The sequence below is a fragment of the Protopterus annectens genome, chromosome 3.part0, assembly GCF_019279795.1.
Source record: "Protopterus annectens isolate FY-2018-M chromosome 3.part0, PAN1.0, whole genome shotgun sequence".
In the NCBI taxonomy this organism is placed as follows: domain Eukaryota; kingdom Metazoa; phylum Chordata; order Ceratodontiformes; family Protopteridae; genus Protopterus; species Protopterus annectens.
In genome coordinates this window covers 1,890,840,656-1,890,865,195 of record NC_056731.1, presented here as the reverse complement: position 1 = coordinate 1,890,865,195, position 24,540 = coordinate 1,890,840,656, and the positions used below count along the sequence as shown (strand labels likewise).

General features: G+C 39.5%; 1 protein-coding gene across 1 annotated transcript in view; it reads right to left on the bottom strand.

The window, feature by feature from the left end:
• The window catches only part of LRP5 (LDL receptor related protein 5), a 1,224,287-nt gene that overhangs the window by 741,990 nt on the left and 457,757 nt on the right, over positions 1–24,540 (bottom strand). The window contains exon 6 of the mRNA XM_044065976.1: positions 19,847–20,018. Within this exon, the coding sequence (XP_043921911.1) occupies positions 19,847–20,018 (172 nt within the window). The remainder of the gene's footprint in view (positions 1–19,846; positions 20,019–24,540) is intronic.

Below are 24,540 nucleotides of genomic sequence, written 5' to 3'. Positions count from 1 at the left end.
GCACAACATTTAGGTAAAACCACTTAACATGCAAGTGCTTGAAAACATCTACAAATTAAAGCAGAAAGTAGAAGTTTACTGAACTACAAAATAGTTATGCAGTATGTTCATTCATTCTCCCTGGTTCCACCCTTCCTCCACACACCTGACAAATACAACCTCTGCTTTCCTTTCCCAGGTATTAATTTACAGCAGAGAATTCTCTCGCATAATCAATTACTCATCAGTTCTGGCAACCACATGGCTAGTGCTAAGCTCATCACATGTGCAGAAAACATGGGTACACAGCATTATCTCCACAGTCATTGTCTTCAGTTTTGTCCCTTTCATCTCAAGACATGCCACATCTCTTCCAAGAAAATTACTCAAATCCATCCTGCTTTCAAGAAAGTTGATGCATTTGTCCGAAACGTAATCCTTACCTACTCTCACTCTTCTCTTTACCAAATGCTTCTCACAACATGGGTACGTACAACTTTACTGAATTTAATGTTCAGTGCTGTTAAGACAACACCCAAGTTGAACTCATTCCATTCACCTACCTGTGATGAGAAGCTAGCAATGAACTTTAGTCATGCACATGTACTACTCTCTTCAATCAATGACACTTCCACTGCCATTCTGTCCTGATCTTCTATATGCTGATGGCACCGCCTGCATTTTAACTCTAAATTTGACAATCATCATAGCAATCCTATTCACTTTACCAACTGTTTAATTCAAAATTGCTTTTCTTTTAAAATACCCAAAATGACACAGATGCTGTTTACTACCTGCCATGATCAGCCAATGATATCCCTCCCCTTTTCTCACACTTAAGTTTAACTCAGTTAAAACAAGTCAGCTCCTTCACATGAATTCGTCTTACCTTTTAACATCACAAAACATCAAGCTCACCAAATCAAAAAAAAACCCAACAAAAACAGATGAAAGTGGGTGTTTTCAGTTCATTTATCCTTTCAGTTAAGTCTGCTATTGTTGTAGGCATGTTCCTTCCTTCTTTTACCAAAGCAGCTACACTACACAGTAGCCCAGCTCCCACCAATCCCCGCTACTAGACATACCACATACAACAGAGTATGCTGCCCTATAATGTCTTAACTATGGGACACCCACAATATCACCTGTTAGTACATCTCATTAGGGTGACTTCATTCCCAGACTGGTGGCTTGGCTGCCACCCTCACCTGCAGCACTATTCAGTTCTTCCCCATCTAGAAGACTTTGGGGAGTCACATACCTCAACTCAGCTCCCCTATCTTCGACTCAAGTGATTTACACTTCAACACACTTTTGACCATTTACAATTTTGTTAAACTTTCTGCTAACCACACTCAGTCTTTAAATCAGTATTCAAAGACAACAGATAAACTACAGCTAGTAAGACAGCAAACTTACAGACAAATGCCAACTGACAACTACCATTGTTACACACTACACCTTGACGGTGTCTTAGGAAAATTTCTGCAATAGTGCTGTGATCAAATTACTCCTCTTGAATATAATTCCTCTATGAGTGTTGCCCTTCTGCTGTTTGCACTTTTCAGTTTGTTTGGTTTACCTTTGGAAATAGATACATTACTTTCTATTATACCATGTCCCCCCATTAATATTCAAAAACATGCACGCTGATTGGCCAGCGTGCACATTGTAAATAGACTTATACTAATGGAAAAAGGTCCGGTCGCCCGGACTTTTTCCATTAGTATAAGTCTCTTTTAAAACACTGTCTTGCTATGTTAAAAGAGTTTAACATAGCGACACAGTGTGTAAAAAGCAACGGAGATCTTGCTTTCTCCGTTGCTTTTTTTTTTAAACCTGTCTCGCTATGTTAAATGGGTTTAACATAGCGAGACAGCTTTAAAATATGCAACGGAGATCTCAGTTGCTTATTTTAAAGCTGTCTCGCTATGTTAAACCCATTTAACATAGTGAGACAGGTTAAAAAGCAACTGAGAAAGCAAGATCTCGTTGCTTTTCGCTATGTTAAATGGGTTTAACATAGAGACAGCTTTAAAATAAGCAACGGATTGCTTATTTTAAAGCTGTCTCGCTATGTTAAACCCATTTAACATAGTGAAACAGTAAAAAGCAATGGAGATCTTGCTTTCTCCGTTGCTTTTGGCCACTGCGTAGGCATGCGCAGTACATCAGAACTGCCGCGGATACCAGACAGCTGAAGGGCAGCAAAGAGGCATTATACAATGCCATTATTTAAGAAAAGTAATTATTTATTTTCTTAAATGTCATAGTATAATAGCAATAACCCACTTCTGGGTGTGGGTAGCATGATTACCACGGTTGTCTTTGTTTGGTCCTCGGGCTCGACCAAACCACGCCAACCGTGGGTAAATCCCGCATTACCCACACCCAGGCGTGGGTTATTGCTATATTATCCTACCGCTGTACTTCCTCCCTGCATTACTGAATCTGCACCCTACATTTACTACAATGTCACCTAACACATGCCAGACCACTCCTGAAAACAGGAAATGATTTTTGTTTAATCTTTATTTTATATTCATTAACCAGGAAAGAATACTGGTTGATATAAGCCAATTTCAAACTGACTTAAATAGTAGCAGCAGACTTGCTCATTAACAGAATGATTCATTTGCAAGGCTTTGACTGGTATGTGTAGAAGTACAGCATCTGGGTCAGATTCTCCCAGCGGTCTGTTCTTAAAACAAGGTTAAGTGGAGTCTTTTCTTCCTCATTTGACTTATTTCAAAATACCTTACAGAAGTCACACATTCCAGACAGCTGGGGAGAAGTTGTTGTGTTGCCTGTTGCACAGGGTGAGAAAATTACAGAATTTCAGACCTATTAGTCTTACTAGTAATTTATGCAAGTACTTTGAAAGGCTTATTTTATAGTCTCTTTATGAAACCTGCTTCTAGCCTTGATATAAATCAGCATGAATTCTGATGAAACATACAATCTTCCACAACAATGTAAACAAAGACAACAAACAAAGCATTTCCAACTAATGACTTATTTTGACCTTTCCAAGCCATTTGATTTAATACTACACAAACCATTACTGAATGTACAAGCAAGCCTGGACATAAGCAGAAAAATGTACTAATGGATTGAATAACGATTGGATTCTAAACATTGCAGTGTTAGGGTGAAAAAAAAATACTCTCAGAAAACAGGACTGTTGACTAGGAATTCCCCAGTGAAGAATAATCAAGTCTATTTTTGCTTAATATGTATGTATCTACCCTTCAGCTGGTGTGTGGACATTAACATTTGCAGGTGACTCATAACAGGTTCTTATAAGGATGAGTGAAAATGATACCGAAGCAGATTTACTCCAGAAAACGGCTAATACAATAAATTTCAACTCTAAAAATGTGTAGCTATGCATTTCAGAGAAAAATACATGTATTCAAATAATTAATAAAGACATTATAAAAGCTCAAAATTTGTTAAAAATCTTGGAGTAAAGGTAGACAATCTACTGAAGTTTAAAAACAATGGCAACTTGCCTGTAGAAAAAGTATATTTGAGCAGCTATAAAAGACAGTTTTAAGAACCACGACATCATGCAATAGAGTAATAAAGCTAACTCTACATAACATATTATTCAGATCCTAGGAATATACAACACCTTTTTATACGTATGAGCCTATGCATGTTAATAAACTGGAAAAAGTCCAGCAGTTTTACACACTGCAATATATGGGGTGGAAAGGGAAATATACAGAGAGATTAGAAAAAGTAAAAACATATACAATAAGATACTGACAGTTTTGGGGGAAATATGATTCTATGGTATAAATCCATACTAAATGATACTTTCTCAGAGAGAATATTCGTCACATTCTTGGAAAACTAACATGCATCAAAGTAGAAATAAATGGCATACAGAGATGGAGAAAGCATTAATGAGGCCAAATATATGGCTAATTCAAAAAACTATTTGCAAAGCTGGGCAAAAAATAGACTATGTGATCCAGGCTGTGAACAGAAGTTGATACTAAAACAATTTCACAGGTCTTTGTCTATTGTCTCCTCTATACACTGATAAATAAAGGAAGAGAAAGAACCACAAAGTGGGTAAAACATTTTTGATTAAGTCATACAAAAAACATTTTAAACATCAATTACACTTATACTAAAGAGTGCAAAATGAAAAGAAAAGTGACATGCTTGTAAGGTTAAAAAGGAGGGAGGGGTGAAAGGTCCATAGTGTGCTTCAAGTCATAGAACAAAACAAATGAGTTCTACAGACACAACTCATTCTTTGGACAGACAGAGCAAACAAAGTACAGTTGTGTACCTACCATAAATGTAGATGTTCGAGTGTATTCACTGTTGCAGCCATTACTCTTGGGTTATCCTGCTGGCAGGCTACCCTCAGTCGGCCAGAATTCCAAAGTCTAGGTCCTGCATCAGTTGCTGTCATCTCTTCCCTGACGTCAGTGCGCCAGGGGTATAAAAGATGTAGCCGACGCCATTTTCTTCAGTTTTTCTTGCCCCAGATGTCAGGTGCCCCCAAATTGGTAGGCTGAAAAAATATACCAATAAATATGCATGCACAAAAATAACATTTCCTTCATCTACAAGCAAATACACCAAATAGGTTGTATAGGATAGAGAAGTGCAGATAAGTCCCAGCAAAGAGAAGGGGGTGGTGGGTGGGTAACCTGGACTGCAACAGTGAATACACTCGAACATCTACATTTATGGTAGGTACACAACTGTACTATGTTCATCGTGTTTCACTGTTGCAGTCATTACTCTTGGGTTGAATCCCAAAGCTGAGGATGGGTGGCTGGGCTAAATAGGATTAGGAGAGGCTATGAGGCCCTGCAGAACTGCAGTGGCAAAGCCTGCTCTGGATTTAGAGTAAAGAGGTAAGTGGTAGTGCTTTGTGAAAGTGTACACTGAACTCAAAGTTGCAGCCTCTAAGATATCTTTGGTTGGTACTCCGAGGAAGGCTGCTGAAGTGGCTGCTGCTCTGGTAGAATGAGGCCTAATGCCCTTAGACACTGATTTGCCATGCTGAAAATAGCAGAAATGGATGCAATGGCCTATCCATTTATAAATAGTCTGTTTTGAGATGGCCTTTCCTTGTGATCCTGCAGTATATGACACTAAAAGTTGCTCAGTCTTTCTGAAAGCTTTAGTTCTGTCCAAGTAGAAGCGTAACTGCCTGTGTATGTCCAAAGAATGAAGAATTTTCTCACCTTTGTTCTGTGGATTTGGATAAAAGGTAGGCAAGTGAATGGTTTTGGTTGAGGGCCACACTGGACACCACCTTAGGCATAAATGTTGGGTTTGTCCTCAGAGAAACCCTGTCTGGATGAAAAATGATAAAAGGTTCCACAGCCATGAGTGCTTGTAATTCCGAGACTAGTCTTGCAGAGGATATTGCTAGGAGCAGAGCTGTTTTCCAGGATAAGAATTTTATATCCGCTGTTGAGGCTGGCTCGAAAGGAGGCAGTGTGAGTTTTTCCAAAACATAATTGAGGTCCCAGGCCAGAATTGGTGCTCTCCTTGGAGGCCTAATGTTTTTGGCCTCTCTGAGGTACGGCCTTATTAAAGGATGAGAAAAGATAGGTGGATCCGTATTGTAATGGGCTGAAATGGCAGAGGCATGAATCTTAATTGATGAGAAAGAAAGGCCTTTGTTCAGCATCTCAGTTAGGTATTGTAAAATCTGAGGGATATTTGGTACACACGTGTCCATGCCTTGTTCCTGGTTCCAAGAACAGAATCTCTTCCATTTTTCTGCATAAAATTTTCTGGTACTGGGCCTCCTGGCTTCCAAGATAACATCCATAACAGCTTTTGAAAGAGGAGTGTTCTGAATGGCTACATTATCCGCCATGCTGCCAGATTTAAGGTCCTGAGTTGGCTGTGCAGAATCCGATTGTTTTGTTGGGTCAGCAAGTGAGACGTTTGAGGCAATATCCATGCTGGACCTTAAGACAAGCTCTTTAGGATTGGGCACCAGTGCTGGTTTGGCCAGTCTGGTGCAATCAGTATCATTTTTGGCTTCTCTTGTCTGACCTTTAGGAGTACCCTGGGAAGGAGAGGCAGTGGAGGAAAGGCATATACTTTTAGATTTTTCCAGCTGAAGGATAGGGCGTCCACTTTCCATGCTTGCTTGTGATAAATCCTTGTGCAAAATCTCTGCAATTGGCAGTTGTGAGGGGAGACAAATAGGTCTATGTCTGGGCATCCCCATTTCCTTGTTATGCTGAAGACTTGTGGATCCAGTTTCCATTCTTGGGGATCCATGAGGTTTCTGCTTAGTTCGTCTGCCAGTGTATTTGTTTTTCCTGGCAGGAACTGTACGTGCAGGTGAACTTGATAAGTCAATGCTATGTCCCATAGCGTCATTGCTTATTTGCAGAGGGGGTAGGAATGTGTACCTCCCTGCTTGTTTATGTACCACATGACCATAGTATTGTCCGTCTTTATCAGTAGCTGTCCTGGATGAAGCAGGTCCTTGAAAGCTGTCATGGCATTTTGAACAGTTAGCATCTCTTTTTGATTGATGTGAAGATGCATCTGGTTTGCAGGCCATGTGTCCTGAATACATTTTCCTGCCATATGGGCCCCCCAGGCATAATCTGATGCATCCATTGTCAGTGTCTGTCTGGCTGTGGGTAAACTGAACAGCAGACTCTTGTTGTGGTGACAGGCCCTGCCCACCATCGAAACTCCTGTTGCAGGCAGGGAATGAGTGTAATTAGTGTCTCCAAGCTGTGATAATGCTGAGTCCAAACACTTTTTAAATACCATTGTAGTTTCCTCATATGCAGTCTAGCATATGGAATTAATAGAATGCAGGATGCCATGAAACCCAAGGTCTGCAGGATCTTCCTTGCAGACAAGTGGGTTTTTGTTGCCAATTTCTTGAAGTAAGAAGTCAGTTGCTTTTGTTTGTCTGGCGTGAGAGAAGCCATCTGGGCAGTTGTATTTAAGCTTTCACCCAGGAATATTATCTCTTGAGAGGGCACTAGTTTTGATTTCTTTTCATTTACTGTGTACCCTAGGGCAATTAGTAATCTTTTTACAAAATCAGATGCTTTAGAAGAATGTCTTTGTTCTCTGCTTGAATTAGGCAGTCGTCCAAGTAGGGATATATATGAATTCCTTTGTCTGCAAAATGCAATTACTGGTGCCAGGCATTTTCTGAAGACCCTGGGCGCAGTAGATAAGCCAAAGGGCAGTGCAGAGAATTGGTAGTGCATTGAGCCAGCTATGAATCTGAGGCATCTTCTGCAAGATTGTCTGACTGGGACATGCAGGTATGCCTCTTTTAGGTCCAAAGTTATGAGCCAAGCCTTCTTGCCCAGCATGGGCAGTAGCTGCTGTAGAGTCAACATCTTGAATTTTGGGACTTCCAGAAACGTACTTAGTATAGACAGGTCCAGTATTGGTCTCCAGGTTTTGTCCTTTCTGGGCACTAGGAAAAGTCTGGAGTAAAATCCTTGCCCCTGCTCTTGTTGTGGTACTTGCTGAATGGCCCTCATGTCCATGAGGGCTGTAATTTGTTTTTGTACCTCTGCCCATTGATTGTGTGGCAGGTCTGGCATACCTTTTGACCTTGGAAGGGTGTGAAAATGGAACCTGTAGCCTTGGGACACTATGTTCAGGACCCATTTGTCTTGGGTAATCATTTGCCAATTTGATGAAAAAAGTGCTAGTTTCCCCCCTAATGGGGCTGCCAAAAGAAAAGTGCTTGGATCTGGCAGAGGAAAGGCATTGGGACTATTTCCTGTAAGGTTGTGATTTGTCTTCTCTGCTTTTGGAGGTAGGAGCACCCCATTAGGTCTGTATGAGCCTTGGGGCTGAGATTTGCCTCTGGGACGCCTGTATCTGCCTCTTTGTGGTCTGTCTGCCACTGGAGAGGACCAATTTTTAGAAGGCCAGTTCCTGCTAAACCTGGGTGGCTGTACCTGTAAGAAATCCTTGACTGTCCGCATGGATTTTGCTTTATCCTCCATTTTTTCAACACCTGTTCTGCTTTAGTACCAAACAAAGTATCATGCTGTAATGGAGCATCTAATAATCAGGCAGATTCTGTTCCTTTAACCAAGCATGCCTTCTAATAACAGAACCTGTAACAGTGGCCCTGCAAGAGGCCTCCAGTGAATCATAACCACATTGCAAAGTATGATTTCCCACTTGTTCAGCTGCATGCAATAAATCCTGCATTTCCTTGTTCTCTGAGCATTCAGTATTTGCCAACAATTTCTGTTTAAGCAGTGACATTAAATATTGCTGATATTTAAGCATATGAAACTGACAATTTAAAGCCCTTGCAGCCAAGGTAGCAGAAGTGTAAACCCCCCCCCCCCCGTCTGTCTAGAACCCTAGAATCCCTATCAGAGAGAACAGGGTTTTTTGCAGTGGAAGCTTTAACCCCTTTGGGACCCTGAGATATAGTTTCTGGGTCAGCAGCTGGGTTTTTATATAGGAATTTATGAGAATCCGAGACCCTGTAGTATCTGTCTGGTTTAGCAGGTGCAGGGGGTAAAGAGTCAGGGGACAGGCCTGACTCTGAAAATACATCTAGAATGTCTAGAACAGGTGGAATAGCAAGGGGTCTGTGCTGAGGAAGTAGCAGAAAGTCTCTGAGCCTTTTCTTAGATTCAGAATAATCTTGGCTCTCCCAGGTGAAATGCTCCCTCATGGTATGCAGGGTTTCCCCAAAAGAATAATCCTTAGGAGGAGAGGCTGACGGAATGGATTCTTCAGCATCAGAATCCTCATAGGGAAGCATGGAATAATCCTGTTCAGAAGAGGAATCAGAGGAAATAGAAACCTGATCAGAAGAATCATTCCCTGTCTCTTGCCTAGGCCTCTTATCAGGAGGGAGATGGGATCCCCTGATCAAAGTAATTAGGTCTTCGGCCATTTTGAGCATCTGTTTTTTAGGCATGGAAGTCTGAGTAGGAGAATGCTGTACTTGTTTGTTTGTCTTTAGAGCTGCTTTAGTCTTTGTCTTTGAAGCTGAAGATGGCTTAATATATAGTTGTGTAGGTCTGAAGACACCCTCAGAAGCCGATGCCTTCTCAGCGGCTCCGGACCCATCTGAGGGAATGATTTCAGAGTGTCCAATACCTTGAGTATCCAGAAGCCCAGTCGGCTCCACGTGGGAGTCAGAAGTGGCCTGTAGCTCTGAGGTAGTGGGTGCCAGGTGCTGCGAAAGCATCTCACTGAAAACAGGCGAATAGCCTAGTGGAGGCCTCGTCGTCGGTTCTGGACCTCGGATGCCTATCCTTTTCCTTGTCCTTGCGTTTTTTGTTAACTCCGGTCGTCGGCTGTTCCGACGGCATTATATAATTAAATCTTCGGCCAATGAAATGCAAACTCAAAACGACGCTTAATAGTGCGTTGGTTAAATCTAGCACAAAACAGACAGCTAGCAACGTTGTGATCAGGGCCTAGGCAAGGGATACATTAAGAGTGAAAATCCTTATGAGGTATTTGCTTCCCACAAGAAATACAATTGTTAACTTTTTCTGACATCGGTCTGGAGCAAGAAAAAAGTTTCCCCAATGGGGTACTTAGCTTTAATGAAGACTTTGGTTCTGAAATTCGTATTTGAAAATCTCAGGAGTCGACCGACCGGCACTTGCGAACTGCTTTTGCTTTGGGCACCGCACGGCAATAAAGACTGAAGAAAATAGCGTTGGCTGCATCTTTTATACCCCTGGCGCACTGACGTCAGGGAAGAGACTACGGCAACAGACGCCGGACCTAGACTTTGGAATTCTGGCCGACTGTGGGTAGCCTGCCAGCAGGATAACCCAAGAGTAATGACTGCAACAATGAAACACGATGAACATCATGAAAAAGAAAATTTGTTAATTTATTTTTTATGGTCCAGTTTTTGATTAAGAAGAAATTATTTTACAAACCAGAGAGCTATGGGGGAGAAATCCTTAAAAACCTCTCTCATACAGAAAGCAACCTTCTTTAAACCAGCCTTCTGCAAAGATCTTTAGGAATCTCCTCATAAAATGGCAGTCTTTCCCTAAGGCCTCAGACTTACATTTTTGGCTCACACAGGGCTTAAGATGTATTAGACAGTAAGTATATGGCAATAACTGGCAACTATTTTATTCTAGAAAGAGTATCATCATGTTCTAAACAGTATCATGATATGTACAATTCCACAGTCAACAACTCCTATATGTGAAGGAACAAGACTGAATTTAAAAGTGATTATGTCATCCACTAATATCGGACTAACCCATAATCAAACTACTATAACATGCCTGTGTTATGGATAAGAGTCAAGATTAGCCTCATAACATATAAGGAATATATGACCACCAAGAAAAATCATGGTATGTTAACTGCTTTCCTTAAAAAAAAAAAAAAGAAACAATAGATCAAAATACTTCAAAATTTCAGCAACTTCGATTTAGAAATATACACATGAATTAATATATACTTATATATACATGTATGCTCAAGACATACATAATGTGCAAATGTGCATGTGTATGTGTATGCACACAAAATTCTAATAACCCATCCCCACTAAATTATGGCATAGAGGTATTTATCTACTCTCGATATATCTTCACAAGCTGATTTAGATTGTTTGCCTGTCAGCAAAGCCAGAAAAATGTCTGTACAGCTACTGTATAAAAACAAAACAAATTCACAAACTGCACACACAACACAGACACACAGGCAAACCACCCATGAGGCCAAGCCATTCATAAGAATCTTTGCAAATGAACTAAAGCCCTACTCATTGGAAACAAAAACGCATGCTATTTTACACGCACACAGACACACACACTACACATACTGTGAAACTACCTTATTAGAATTTTGCAAATTAAAATTACAGAAAAAACTTCAGCCATTACTAGCAAAAACGGACCAACTCTAATGTGACATAACTAATGGAATGAAACTGTAACTTGAGGTACATTTTAAATGTACAGCAAAAATATATGTTAAAGAACAGCAGAACAAAATTATAAACTTTTTACAGATCTGAAAGCCTATATGTCAAGTTTAAGAAACATGGAAATGACATACTGAACAGCATTATGAAACCGATTTAAGCTCAGAAATAAAAGTCACAAACTACCAGTTACAGCCTGTCACAATGCAATTTCAAAAATGAACTCCTGCTGAATCAGTTCATATCAGACACTGAATCTATTGCAGTGTATTCTGTACATTTGGGAATTCCCCAAGCCTTTTGTTGGTTAAAACCTGTACAGCACAAATATACAGTGGAAGTGTGGTGAGTAATCATTAAAAAATGAATGGCAATTTAATATTGCTCTTCAGCACTTTTCCCTAGACAGTAGGTCTTCACTAATGCTATTAACCCTTTCCAGTGTGGAATGCAGGCAATCACATGCTGTACTACATAAATTACCAACTGAAACGTCAAAAAAAAAAAAAAAAAAAAAAAATCACAAACTGAAAAGGGAAAAGAACTAGTGTCTATCTTCTAGCCTCACAGCTCCAGTGTGGGATATTTCTGTTTCAGAATGTACGCTGCCATTCATGTTTCATAGACTCAGCAATGAAACCATTACTGAGGGAGATGAATTTTACAGAATGAAGCACAGCCTGTCAAAAGTTTAAAAAGGCAGTCTTGCTTTTAACTAGGCTACTTTTGCACAGTTTTGAATTGATTTCCTGTTTGGAACTGGAAATGTTTTAGACTTGCCTTCACCAGCATGACTTTGTGTTGAAATCTGGACTGCTTACAGTAATGAGCATTACAGAGGTAAGCTACTTGATACAGAGGGAAAGAGGAATGAAGACCAGACAATGACAAAGATGACCTGGGTTTAATTAGTGGCATGTGAGGTAAAGAAACTGACAAGGAGGTGAGGGAATGATGAGAATATGCCTGCTCATTTCTTTATAAGATGAAAGATGCAGGATGCTTGCTTGTTTTGGGAGGGTCACAATGTTGAGTGTTCCCTGTTAAGAGTGAAGGCTGGGATCTGTCAGAAAGTGCTTGCTTTCAAGGGGACTGTACGCAAAGATCTGTCACATGTTCAGCAAGTTAAAGGGCACAATAAAATCCTTTAATGCACCACAAGTATGCTGGCTCCTCTCATTTCCCTTTTCCATGCTGCAGGGATCCATAGCTCCATTAAATCTGTGGACTTTCTCCTGAAGAACCATCTGATGAAAATGGTATCATCTACGTACAAGGAACTAAGGATGTAATCACAAAGACAAGCTGGTGACCTGTAGTCAAGCAGTAGCTGTGACAAGACATTACAGTACTTACAAGCAAATCCTTCCAAGGTGCAACAAGTTGCAACACTAAGTAATGAAGTATCTTGCATCTCTGAGAAATGCTCTAATCCCTCCTCTTAAATGTATGTAGTCTGACCTTGTGTAACAGTTATACACGCATAGTCAATAAGTGAAGTGACTACGCTCAATGGAGGGATATTTTTCCTTGCTATTTTATAAAGCTAATACTGGCAAGCCATATGCACCAGCAAATGAGAAATTATGAAAACAAAAACCAAATTTCTGAAAGGATGACAAAAGTTTTCCAAATTATCTGCATTTTTCTTAAGATCCTTGGGAACAGGACTTTCCAAGATGGCTACACACTGAACAACCGCTAAACTTCAACTCTCACAGTATAAAAAAGAAACTGGGCGCCATAATCGACTCTCCAGCCGACACAAGCATCCTCCAAAAGGGCCTCATACAAACAGACAACTGGTGCCAGAGCCATGTCCTCAAGCTAAACGCCAAAAAGTGTATAGTCATCCCCTTTGGCAAAAACAAAGTGCCCACAAATTACCACATAAGTGGTAATCCATTAAGTACGGAAGAAGTAATTAGGGACCTGGGGACCCAAGTTGATAGCAATCTCTCATTTGACAACCACGTGACCAAAGTGGTTAGAAAAACATTTTATATAGCCCACCTAATCATGAAGGGATTCACATCTAGATCAGGGGAGGTCATCGTGCCTCTTTACTCATCCCTCATCAGTCCCATAATTGAGTACAATGCCCCTTTTGGGATGTACCTTACCAGACACCTGCAGCAACTGGAGAGACCCCAAAAGTACCTCACCAAGAGGATCAAAGGGCTCAAACAGATGCCATATGCTGCCCGTTAAAGAAACTCCAGCTCTACTCAGTGGCATACCGCCTGCTCAGAGGCGATCTGTGCCTGACGTATAAAGCCATGTCCAACCCGGAATTAATGGACATGCTGCACCTCAGAAAATCCAAATCCCATCGAGCTACGCGCTCGAGAGACTTGAGCCTCAGCACTGAAATAAATAGGACATGCTGGAGGGACAGATTCATAACCCAAAGGCTCCCTTCACTCTGGAATAAAATTCCAGTCCAGGTTAGGCAGAGTCCCTCACTGACTCTCTTCAAGAGGAATCCTGATGAGTGGATGGGAGATTGTAGGTTTACCCCGGGTATCACTTCTGTGTCACTGTTAGACAGAAGCAAAGTATACTAACCTCAAAAAAGGGCATAGCAAAATTAATTTACAATGGGTGGCGAAAGCCAAACACACTCTGGCTAGGCTTATAAATGCCCTAGGGCAGATAGCCTAGTATGAACCTATGAACCTATGAAAGACAATGACCAGGAACTCTGCCACTTTTAGTAAATTCAGTTACTGGCTAGTAAACATACTTCCTGGATGCCAACAAAGAAGAAACTAATGTTCTTGTGTCTTTCGGCTTATCCCGGTTAGGGGTTGCCACAGCGGAACTCCGGTCCGCTAATGTTTGGTAGTGGATTTTTACATGCCGAGTTACCAGCCCTGATGCACAACCTTCAATGAAGGCACGTCCATTCACGAATGCCTCCACACAGAGGATGCTCTAGCTGAGAATCGAACGTGACAACGTCTTGCTGTGAGGCGACAATGCTACTGCAGCACCACTACCGTGGGACAACAAAGAAGAAACTAATAGAGCTTGAAAAAAAAAACCCAGAAAAGGTGAAAACAGTGACTGGGAAGAAGATGGTCAGCAAACAGCAGTTCATGCGCCAGGTTTGGTGCAAGTCATGGCTTCCAGTAATCTAGAGGAAAAATAAGTTAAATAAGCTCAGAGCTGATTAAAATAAATGAAACACAATGAATATATCAGCTCAAATACAATTCTGGAAAAATGGAAGAAGCTTTAAACAGACATGTAGATAAGCTCATAAAACTACAAAAAATCAGAAGATGAAATGAAGGAAAGACTGGCTAAGTACGAGACTGCTCAAGAAAAGATACTTCAAAAAATGGCAGAATTAGAGGAGAGAGCACTTAAGTAAAATCTGAGATGTTCTGCTGTACCAAAGAAACCAGAAGGAATAGACTTGTTAATTTTAAGAAGGCACAATTAAGCAGCACGACTGATATTCCAGAGCGTGATCTATTAATTCATAGGGCACAATGTGTGTAGACTCGAAACCTGGCCGTATGATAGCAACTGAGACCTGAATTAGTAAAGATGCAAATCTACCACCAGAACACTGATGCTGACAAAGTTGTGGCAGAAGAGCAAATTATTAAAAGTTGGAGATGAGTATTTGTGAAAATGATTATTCACTGTACACCAGGCAGAAGAGAAACAAATTTATTCCAGCAATCAGGGAATGTCCGGAGGCAGGTATGAGATTCAAAACTGCTACATCCAGCTAGCTTTAGAATATTTTTTCCTGGAGGATCAAAATGATTTTTGAAGCACAACAAGCTGATGAGGAAATACAAAAGTTTGTCCAACAAAATGTGAGCCATCAAAAGCAGGAGGGGACTCTGTTTCTCATTCTTCTATAATAAGGCACATGGAGAGACTTTTGACAGTCAAACCTCTTCCATTGTTCAAAAAGAAAACGCTTGAGAGTAGAAGAATTAGGAGTGCCTTAAAATTGAACCACAGTCTGGAGTTGGGAGACAGATGAAAAGGGAGATGACCAGCAACACAAAAATTATTAAGTAAATGTGAAACTGAAAGCATCAATCGCATTTGTGAAATAAGGCTGTAGAAGAAAAAGTGGAAGAGTTGAATTTTGTTGAATTTGGGGAACTGAAAGGTGTTTGCCTCACTTTGTGTCATTAATATTTGGAAGGACACTAAGGGGAATGGAAAAGGCAGGAAAAAGATAATGGTAAGAGCAGAAATTGTTTTACTTAACAGTATTTCTATAAAACTTTTCATGATACAATTTGCACATTTTATAGTAAAATCTTTTTACTTATTATTGTATGAGATAAACATACTAAAGTTAACAGACTCCTGCTTTCTTCTTTGCATTACAATGCACAAAGAGAAAAAAGGCTAGGCAAAAGCATATTTAAGTTAATATGCTGCAATCTTGGCTTGCTGAGGTGGTGGACAGGGTGCAGAAGTACACAGATCATAATATATGTCAATCTGATATTCATCTATGGAAAAATAAGGGAAAGTATATCTGGATTACGACCTTTGGCTTAATCTAACAACTTAAATGGAAATGTGTAAGTAAGAGAACACTGAATATAATGAAAAGTTTTCCTTCAGCAAGAAATGTTTCAGCTTGTCCTTAAAGTCTAACTCAGGGCTACATTTTTTCTTGCATTTCCAGGGAGACAATCTGAGCATGGAGCAATAAATAGCCAAGTAATGGTTTCTTCAAGGCAAAAAGTTAATGCTTTCTGAAAGCATGCAAGTTTTTTCAGATCTGAGAAGGAAACAATTATTAAAAAAAAAAAAAAAAAAAAAAGAGACATCAATTAGTGTAAATGGAAGCATAGGCAGTAACATGCATCTTAGCATAGATGATGTCAACTTTAGGTTAGATGAGGCCTGTGTTTGCAGCTGTCTATTTGGGACAATTGTTCCTATTAGGAGGATTAAACATTATTTGAAGATGTACAAAGTTTTATGCGTATTTTGTATTAAGTTAATAGGTTATGGAAGTGTTTTGGGGTGTGTTTCTTGAGGTTTTTCATTAAAAGAAAAAGTCTTGTAAAAAGTGACAGAGGATCTAATGGAGATAAGACAAAACTGTATAAAGGATCAACCTGCAAAACTGTAGTTGGTGCGTGCATCACAAAGGTAGTAAACAGACATTTGAAAAAGTTGTTACATATAAGTGGGAATAATGACACTTATTACATCATCTTGGAATGTGAATCGCCTCGCAGATAGAGACAAAAAGGAACGAATATATTAAGTAATGGAGAGTGCAAATAGCAATACTACAGGAGACATATTTGTAAAGAAATGAGCATGTGCATTTAATAAAAAAGGATGGATATTCAGCAGAATATTGGGGACAAAGGTAAAGAAGAGTATTTATACTAATTGCTAGAGGAGATGCAATAGTGATAGAAAAGGAAAATAATAATGGTAGATTTGTGGCAGTAAGAGACTACTGACAAGGAATGAGGATTACACTGGTATGTTTTACATTCCACTTAAAACTGCTATTATGGAGCTTAAAAAATTCTGGGAGAAAATCATCTTTCAGTAGGGCATGTTACTTATAGGTAGGGAATGGAATTTGATTTGTAACAATGAACATCCATCAGTGGGGCTAGAAGGGAAAGAAAAGAGTACAATTCTGAAGACATTTATGAAAATACTGTATAATGAAGATATGAATTCAGTAGTAGGAACTCTGAGAAATTACACATTATTCCAAAAGTACAATAACTGGGCCAGACTAGACAGACATTACATTTCACAAGAACATGTGCATTTAATTGAGAAGTTTGACACACATCCAATAAATATTTCAAATTGTGCACCAAAAATTACAAAGATAAAAATGCAGGTTAATAAAGTAAAAATTAAACACTGGTGTTTCCCCACCTAACTGTTAAAAATAATTTTAAGGACTAGGTAGTAGAAATTATTTGGGAGTTATTAGGGAATATAGAAAGTACTACAGAAGTTACTTCTTGAGTGGGATAAAATGGAAGTGGAGTATAAAAACAGGGTAGAAATAAAAGAAAGAAATTGGTTAAGAAGTAAAAAGTATTTAAGAAGCTGGCTCTGGTTACAGTACTACAGAATAAGGGGAATCTCAAAGAAGAGGTGCAGCTGCAGAATGCTAAAGATAAAATAAGGGGGAACCTGAATAACTCTTTCTGCTCAACACTAGACCACAAACACTTTTGGCACAATGACTTGGACAACAGAAAATAGAAAGGGCTGTTGACAAACTTAGGGAGCCTAAGGCAAGAAAAATAACCAGACACCCTGCAGAGGTATTAGAGGCCTTTTGGAAAGGTTATGAAAATTTGTATCAAGGAGAAAAACTGGGAAATCAAGAAAAGGTACTAATGGAAATATTTATAGAAGATGAGCATGCCAAGGTTAGAGATAAATGAGGCTCAACAATTAACAGTTAAGACAGGAGGAGACGAGATAAAAAGGCTGACATATAACCTATCTGCAGGAATGTCTCCAGGAAAAGATGGTTTTCTGGTGGAAGTTTGGAAGCTAGGAGGGACGAAAGTGACAACGATCCAGAAGGTTTTACTTAACAGTACTTTAAAAGGAGGGGAATCACCAACATCCTGGAAAAAAGCTGTGATGGCTGTAATAACTAGATGGCAAAAACCCATTAGATACATCTTTATATAGGCCCACTTTAATGTTAAACCATGACTATAAAGTGGCAAGAGGAATGGCAAAGGTGTTGCCAAAATTGACATTTATAGATTAGTGTGGTTTTGTGGAGGGGAGTCAAACATTTGATAACATTAACAGAACAATGGTGATCCAGACGGAAGCAAAATGTAAGAAAATACTGCTGGGTTGATGGATCTTGGAGCACTGAACACAGTAAGCTGGGATTTTATGAGAAGGGCAATGGAAGTATTTGCACTTCATGATACAATAATAATGTTAATTAGGAGGATACATATCAGCTCAAAGGCAAACATCAAAGTGGAAGGACTTGTCTCTGATAAGTTGTGTCTGAACACAGGAAACAGGCAGGGGTATTCTCTTTCCTGTTATTTACATTTCATTTAAAACCACTAGCAAAGAAAATTAGGGATTCAAATTAAAGGATATAACTGGTATGGATATGGATAGCAAGATACAAGCAGGAAAAAATGTTTTTAGTCTCTCTCTAGTTTTATATACAGTTCAGGCATATTTTTTTTAACCATAGGAAAAGTTGTGGGAAGCAATTAATAAAGAGTTGAAGGATTTTGTCAGGGAGGGGAAGAGGGCAATAATCAAGTGGGATAAGTTGATCCTTCCAATAGGACATGGATTACGAGTACCTGATTTGAAGGGATATTTTAGAGCTTCACAGTCAAGGTGCTTATACATAATACAAGCAGAAAGCTACAATTCAAAGTGGAAAGAGAATATGATGAAGGGGGATTCAAGAAATAAGGATAGTGAGGTATTCCGGATGCAAATCCTTAAGCAGGAGAACAAGAGTCACACAGAACATTATATTCATAATGCAGCAGAAAGTATAGTAAGAACAAAGTCATCATGGGAATTAAGAAAGGGGATTCTGCCAAAAGAGATGACTGCAACTGAGGTACAGAGAACAGGCAACAGGGAAACCAGAATTTACTGGAAGAAGCTGGCAAAGGAACCAAGATATTAGGAACAAAATTACAGAGGGAAAGGTAACAGAATGGAAACAAGCCAAGACTACATTTGGTCTGCAGGCTAGAGACTGCCTCATCTATCGGGGATTGATACCAGAGTACAAGCAAAGAGAGGAGGAATTCTACATGAAAAGACCTGTGCTGGTCAAGTTTTTAGTTGCATCTAGAAAAGAAACTGCTGTTAAAGAAGGGAATAATTACTAGGCCATATAAAATATTGCCCAATAACTATAGGAATCAGAGAGGTCAAAAAGGAATGTCAAGAGATTAGATGAGCGATTCACTAAGAAACAATGGCAAGACATGTGTATGGCTCACAGATATGCAACAAACTCTAGAAGTGTTTGCATGGACACTTTCATACCCTAACCGGACTCCAAAGAATTTTTCATCAGGTAGATGGCCAATGTTGGAGGTGCAGTGGAGAAGTATTCGGGAGTATGTTTTTGGATTATAATGAGTTGGCAAACTTTAAAAATTCGCTACAGAGTACTTTTTCAGGGATACTGGGAGAGCAAATGATTGTAACTAAGGAAATAATTTTTTTTTTTGAGCTGGATTACAGGATCTGAACTCCTTACACATAAGTAAGGCATTAAGTTTTATTCTGGTGGCTTCCAAAAAAACAAGAACTAGAAAATGGAGATAACAAAATCTAAACCAACAGTACTTGAAGTGAATACTGTAACAGAGATAAAAGAACAGGAAGTGGGATTTTTAGAAAAGGGTAGGAGCAAATTACATAGAAAACAAAATGGAAATTGTTGCAGCAATACATGCACAAAAATGTTTTGGAGGAATGAGGTTTAAGAGAAGGCAGGAGCTAAACAAATGATGTAATGTTGGATTGATGATATTATATAGAAGACGTAATATATAAGGTTTGTATATGTGAACTTGTTAATATGGTTTACTCACTTTTATATAAATATAAGATTGCCCATGTCGTAAGTGATAATTCAATAAAGGTGTTTTAAAAAGGTACAGTGAACCTAGAGTGACGAGTCTTCCATCTGCAATCACAGAACAACTTTCTGCAATTATACACAAAACTCTTCTGGGCAATTATCACATGAATTAAAGACTGTCATTATTACACACAGAAATTTTTCTTTGAAGTGACATATATAAATAATGGCAAACATGATTCTTTACTGTAACAAAAACTATGAAATAGCATGTGGATAAAAAATGCATTTAGACCACACATCCCAGTAAAATAACAGAGTAAAATGCAAGTTCTAAAGAAAATGCATGCAAAAGTAGTAAAGCTCACCTCAATTTTGTCTGTTTTGGCATCACCCCAGTATAGTGTTCCTTCTGCTATATCTAATGCCAATCCATTTGGCCAACCCAATGAGCTGTTGATGAGGACTATCCTGTCAGAACCATCTAAGTTAGCACGCTCTATCTTCGGATTTTCACCCCAGTCAGTCCAATACATGTACCTGCAGAAATACACATACATGTACATTGGTGTAAAAGGTTGAATCTGCAGCAATCAGCTACAGCTGTACTTTCTGTACCATACAAGGCATCTTTAAAAATGCTATTGTCTGTCATTTCATGTAACTGCATAAGCATACCCACTTAAAATGCAATTCTTGGTCATGTTTTTTACTGTATGCAATATATCAGCATCACACACACACGCGTTTTACTTTTTTTCGGCTTACTTACTCATAAAACTTTAATGTCAGAATAATTTCCAAAGTCCACTTTCAATTTTTCCATGTAATTTTTGTGCTGATGGATTAACGGCCATTAAAACTATAATTCAACATATTGCTATGTATAGCCTTTTACTGGACTCTTTTCTGAACAAACTAATAATCACAGAAACAAAAAAAATGCAGTTCACATGAACATCTAAACACAAAGATTGTTTATTTAACTAGATACAGCAAGCACTCGAGCAAATTCTTCAATCTTGAATAAAGAATATACGCACTTACAAAACAGATTACCAGGTCATAACCTAGAAGGAAATGTTAACTCTGAAATATGTTTCCAAATGTGAGGATATGTTCATAAACAGCATCACCTGTAAGTGATGGTGCCCAAAACCTCTTCCGTATGTCTAGATTTTTCTCACTGTACTTGTTTGACACATTAAGGTCTCACATCCTATTCAGATCTCATTTTCTTTTAGAAAGGAATTTGCCTCATTCTTGCTTTTACTTGCTTAATTGCAAAATGAAGTACAGTTATGAAAAACTACAGAAAGGTGTGATTAGTCTAACTAGACTTATGAAAAGAACCGTCAGCCACTGGCAAATATGTTTTCTAAACCCTGAAGATAAGGACACTTAAAAAAAACACGCCTTTTCATAACTCGTGTAATAAAAAAATGTATGCGAAATAAGAAGGGCTTTTACAGGCTTACAGCAAGCACAAATCAGAGTTAAAAAAAAAAAAAAAACACACACAGATACTACTATGAAGACCATCCAAAAAGCCAGTTACTCACATCATTAGTACTTCATCCTGCTGTCTGAGATTTGTCACATTACAGCAGCCCAAGTGGTATCTTGGAAGGAAAATGATACTGCTCCAATATGGCAGTTCCCATAACAGCCATTTGAGAGTTTAAAATTAACTAACGCATTAGTGCAGAGAAAACCTTGTCATTTTTAGTGTTTGTAAGTGAATCCTAGGCAAATGGCTCACCGGGGCCTTTATAAGTCTAGATGCGCAACCCAACTCAGTTCTGCCCTTATGTATCATGGGCATTTAGTAGGAAGGGGTATTGTCAATTAGGAAAGTTTCTAAAGGTTATGTGGGGGTCCCATTAATTTGGGCATAGTTACTACCTGCCTCTATCAGAGACATGGGACCAGACCTGAAAAGAATTTCTGATTTCCCAACCTTTGGTCAAGCTGATGCTTAAATAGGTTTAGCGATGGATCTTGCTTCATATGGGTGGGAAGGCTGTTCCAAAGCATGGAGACCTTCTGAGACGCATCTCTCTCTCCAACTTGTCCTATTTATTTTGCAAGCAAAACTTAAATATGTGGATTTAGTGGTTCTGTTGCTGTTCATTTTGAAGATGTGCAAAAGATGCATTGGAGTTGGAACCAAGGATGCCTTGTATGCCTGACATAGATTATTCTGCCTCTCAGTAACCTATACTACACAAGAGTATAGAAGTAGGGCATTAAGGTGATCTGCAAAGGACAATGTGTTTTTACCACGGATTCTCCTGGTAAGGAACCTTTGTGGAGGTCCCAGCTGTTGCACATGTCTGGTCAGGTGCATGCCAAAGGTCTAATAAAGTCTGAATAAAGTGACACTGACTTCCTTTGACCTGGATGCAATTTCCTTACTTATGAGCTGAGAGACAGAATGAATTTTTTCTTACTGTTTTGGCTACATGCTGGTCAAAGGCCAGATTACTGTCGACATATGTTCCCAGATCCCTGACTACCTGTCAACTCTTAGGTGTATGACGAAGTAATTAGAGTGGGAGGCCATTTTCCCAAAGTCTATAATGCAATTCTTGGCAATGAGTTTTAATTCATGACATTGGCACCAGTCATTTGTCTGTGTTAGACCCAAACATACAAGGTTTGTGTTGTGTGTGTGTGTGTGTGTGTGTGTGTGTGGGGGGGGTCAATGATAGCTCCCAATTTTCAGTCGTGTGTGAACATGGTCAACAGAAGAAACCTAGCATTAGCCTTTACTTTGGAAAAGTAAATGTCAAATAGGAGTGGTCCCAATACAGATCCCTGAGGTTTCCCATTACTGACTGATCTCTTAGTGGAAGTAGTCTTGATAATCCTGACTCCCTCAATCCTGTCTGGCAGCCAGCTGGCAATCTAGTGAGTTATGTAGGGGTTTATGCCTAGTTTGATGAGTTTATCAATTATACCCAACAGGGTTATTGTAATAAGCACCTTAGACATGCCCATGTAGGTGGGTATGCACAGTTTTACCTCATCCATCTCCTTAGTGGCCTGGTCATAAAGTCCACTAGGTTTAGTAGACATGACTTTCCCTTTGACAAAGCCAAACTGGGTTGGGTCCAGTGTCTAAAGGTTGCCTAGGTCTTTGATCATTTCCTGAGATAATTCACTCTATGGCTTTACATATCACACTTGTCAGGCTAATGGATCTGCATTTTCTAGGGCCAACTGATGGTCCAAACCTTATGAAGTGAATTACCATTGCAGTCCTACATTCTCACAGTACAAAGCATGTTTTGTGATTACAGTTGAAAAGCGGCTCAAGTTGTCCTGTTAGAGCATGTTTCAAGCTATTTAGGAGTCATCCTCGGAAACTGTTGGTGCCCACTGAGGCTGTGTTTTTGGCTTTAGCAAACACCAACAGGATCTGCTGCCTGCTAACACTTGGAGGGAGGGGGTTATGCTAGTAGGCATTTCCTAGGGGGAGTGGGGGTGAAGTTTCAGCTGAATTTGTCAGGCAGCAGATTAGCTATGCTGCTCTGCTCAGTGAAGGTGGCACCAAAGTTTGGCACAAAGTTGTGTGCTGCCTTTGAAGTTACTGACATACCTGTAGAAGACCTTGTGGTTGTCTATAGCCTGTGAGACTATACTGACCTTGTTGGATTTACATTACTCCTCTTAGTTTCCTGTTGAATTTAATTAGCGAGCTTTTATTATGGGAATTGTTCTTCCTGATTTTAGCCATGAATTTTTCCTTTTGTTATATACCCTATTAAGGTTAGGATTCCACCACTGTGGTTTACCTTTAGAGTTTGTTTTGGGCTTAATTCTAGTAGATGCAGCCATTTACATGGTTGTACTGGGTCTCCATGAACAATTCTGCATATACTGCTGTGAACTCAGTGTTAGGAGGGGCAATGAATTTTGACAAACTACTTCTTAACAGGATGTAACTGGCTTTGGAATAGTTCCTAACTGTTAAAAAGGTTTCTGGGATTACAGAGATGAGACAGTTTTGTGATCAGACCTCACCAGTGAGGACATTCACCTGGGAGGGTTGCAGCACTTTCCCATATTGGTGAGCACCAGGTCCAGTATGTTTGAACCTCTGGTGGGTGTGCTCACTATCTGGTCAAGGGTATAATCTATAGAGAGAAAGTTAAAGTCTCCCATGAATAAGGTATTTATTTGGTTTAATGGCGATTATTTCCATTAGGTCTAGGTACGAGCTATTGGATGCTTGGGACAGAGGGTGACCCATATCTTGCTAGGATAAGGTATGGGACTTAGGCTATGGTGATTTTAATGTGGATAAACTCCAGGGCATCTTCATGTATAACCATCCAACAGGTAATGTTTGTTGCTAGGGTAGAGAGAGACTCCTTCACCTTTTGTCCCTATCTGTGCAGCTGATGGTCTAAAGTGTTGAAGGCACTGAAGCCTTGCACTGCTGGAGTACTATCTGCAGACTTAAACCATGTCTTGGTAACTGCAAAGATGTCTACATTCCCCAGAGTGAGGAGAGGTTGGAGGCTGTGGAGCTTCTTGTTAGGCTCCTACCACTGAGCAGTAACATCTTTAGATTTCTTTGGGATTTATTTGCTATGTCGGTATATTTATCAATTTAGAATTGCCTACAAAGGCTCTAAGAGGAGTGGATAAAATTTTAGCCCGTATTTGGAAGCCTGAGAGGACAAGTGCAGACCATCCTTTGCAAAGCAACGTGGCTTGTTAACCACGTCCTCCCTTGCTGAGCAATACTGAATTCCCCTGGAAAGACACAAAAAACTAAGCCAATTATTGAAGTCAATCTTTTGTTTGCACTGTGGCATCATTCTTGGTGAAAGTAGAATGCTGCTCAATGCAAGGCACATACCTGCCTGAGACACATATTCAGGGAAATCAATAATGTCACACCATGTAGACCAGGGAGGTACTTCTCAGTTCATTAATGCCCACATGGAGTGACAGAATCATACCGGTACCTGTGATGTACCAAACTGAGTGTGTTCATAACTTAACAGATCATGTTTCCAGATAAGCAACTAACCATTATCTTGTACTT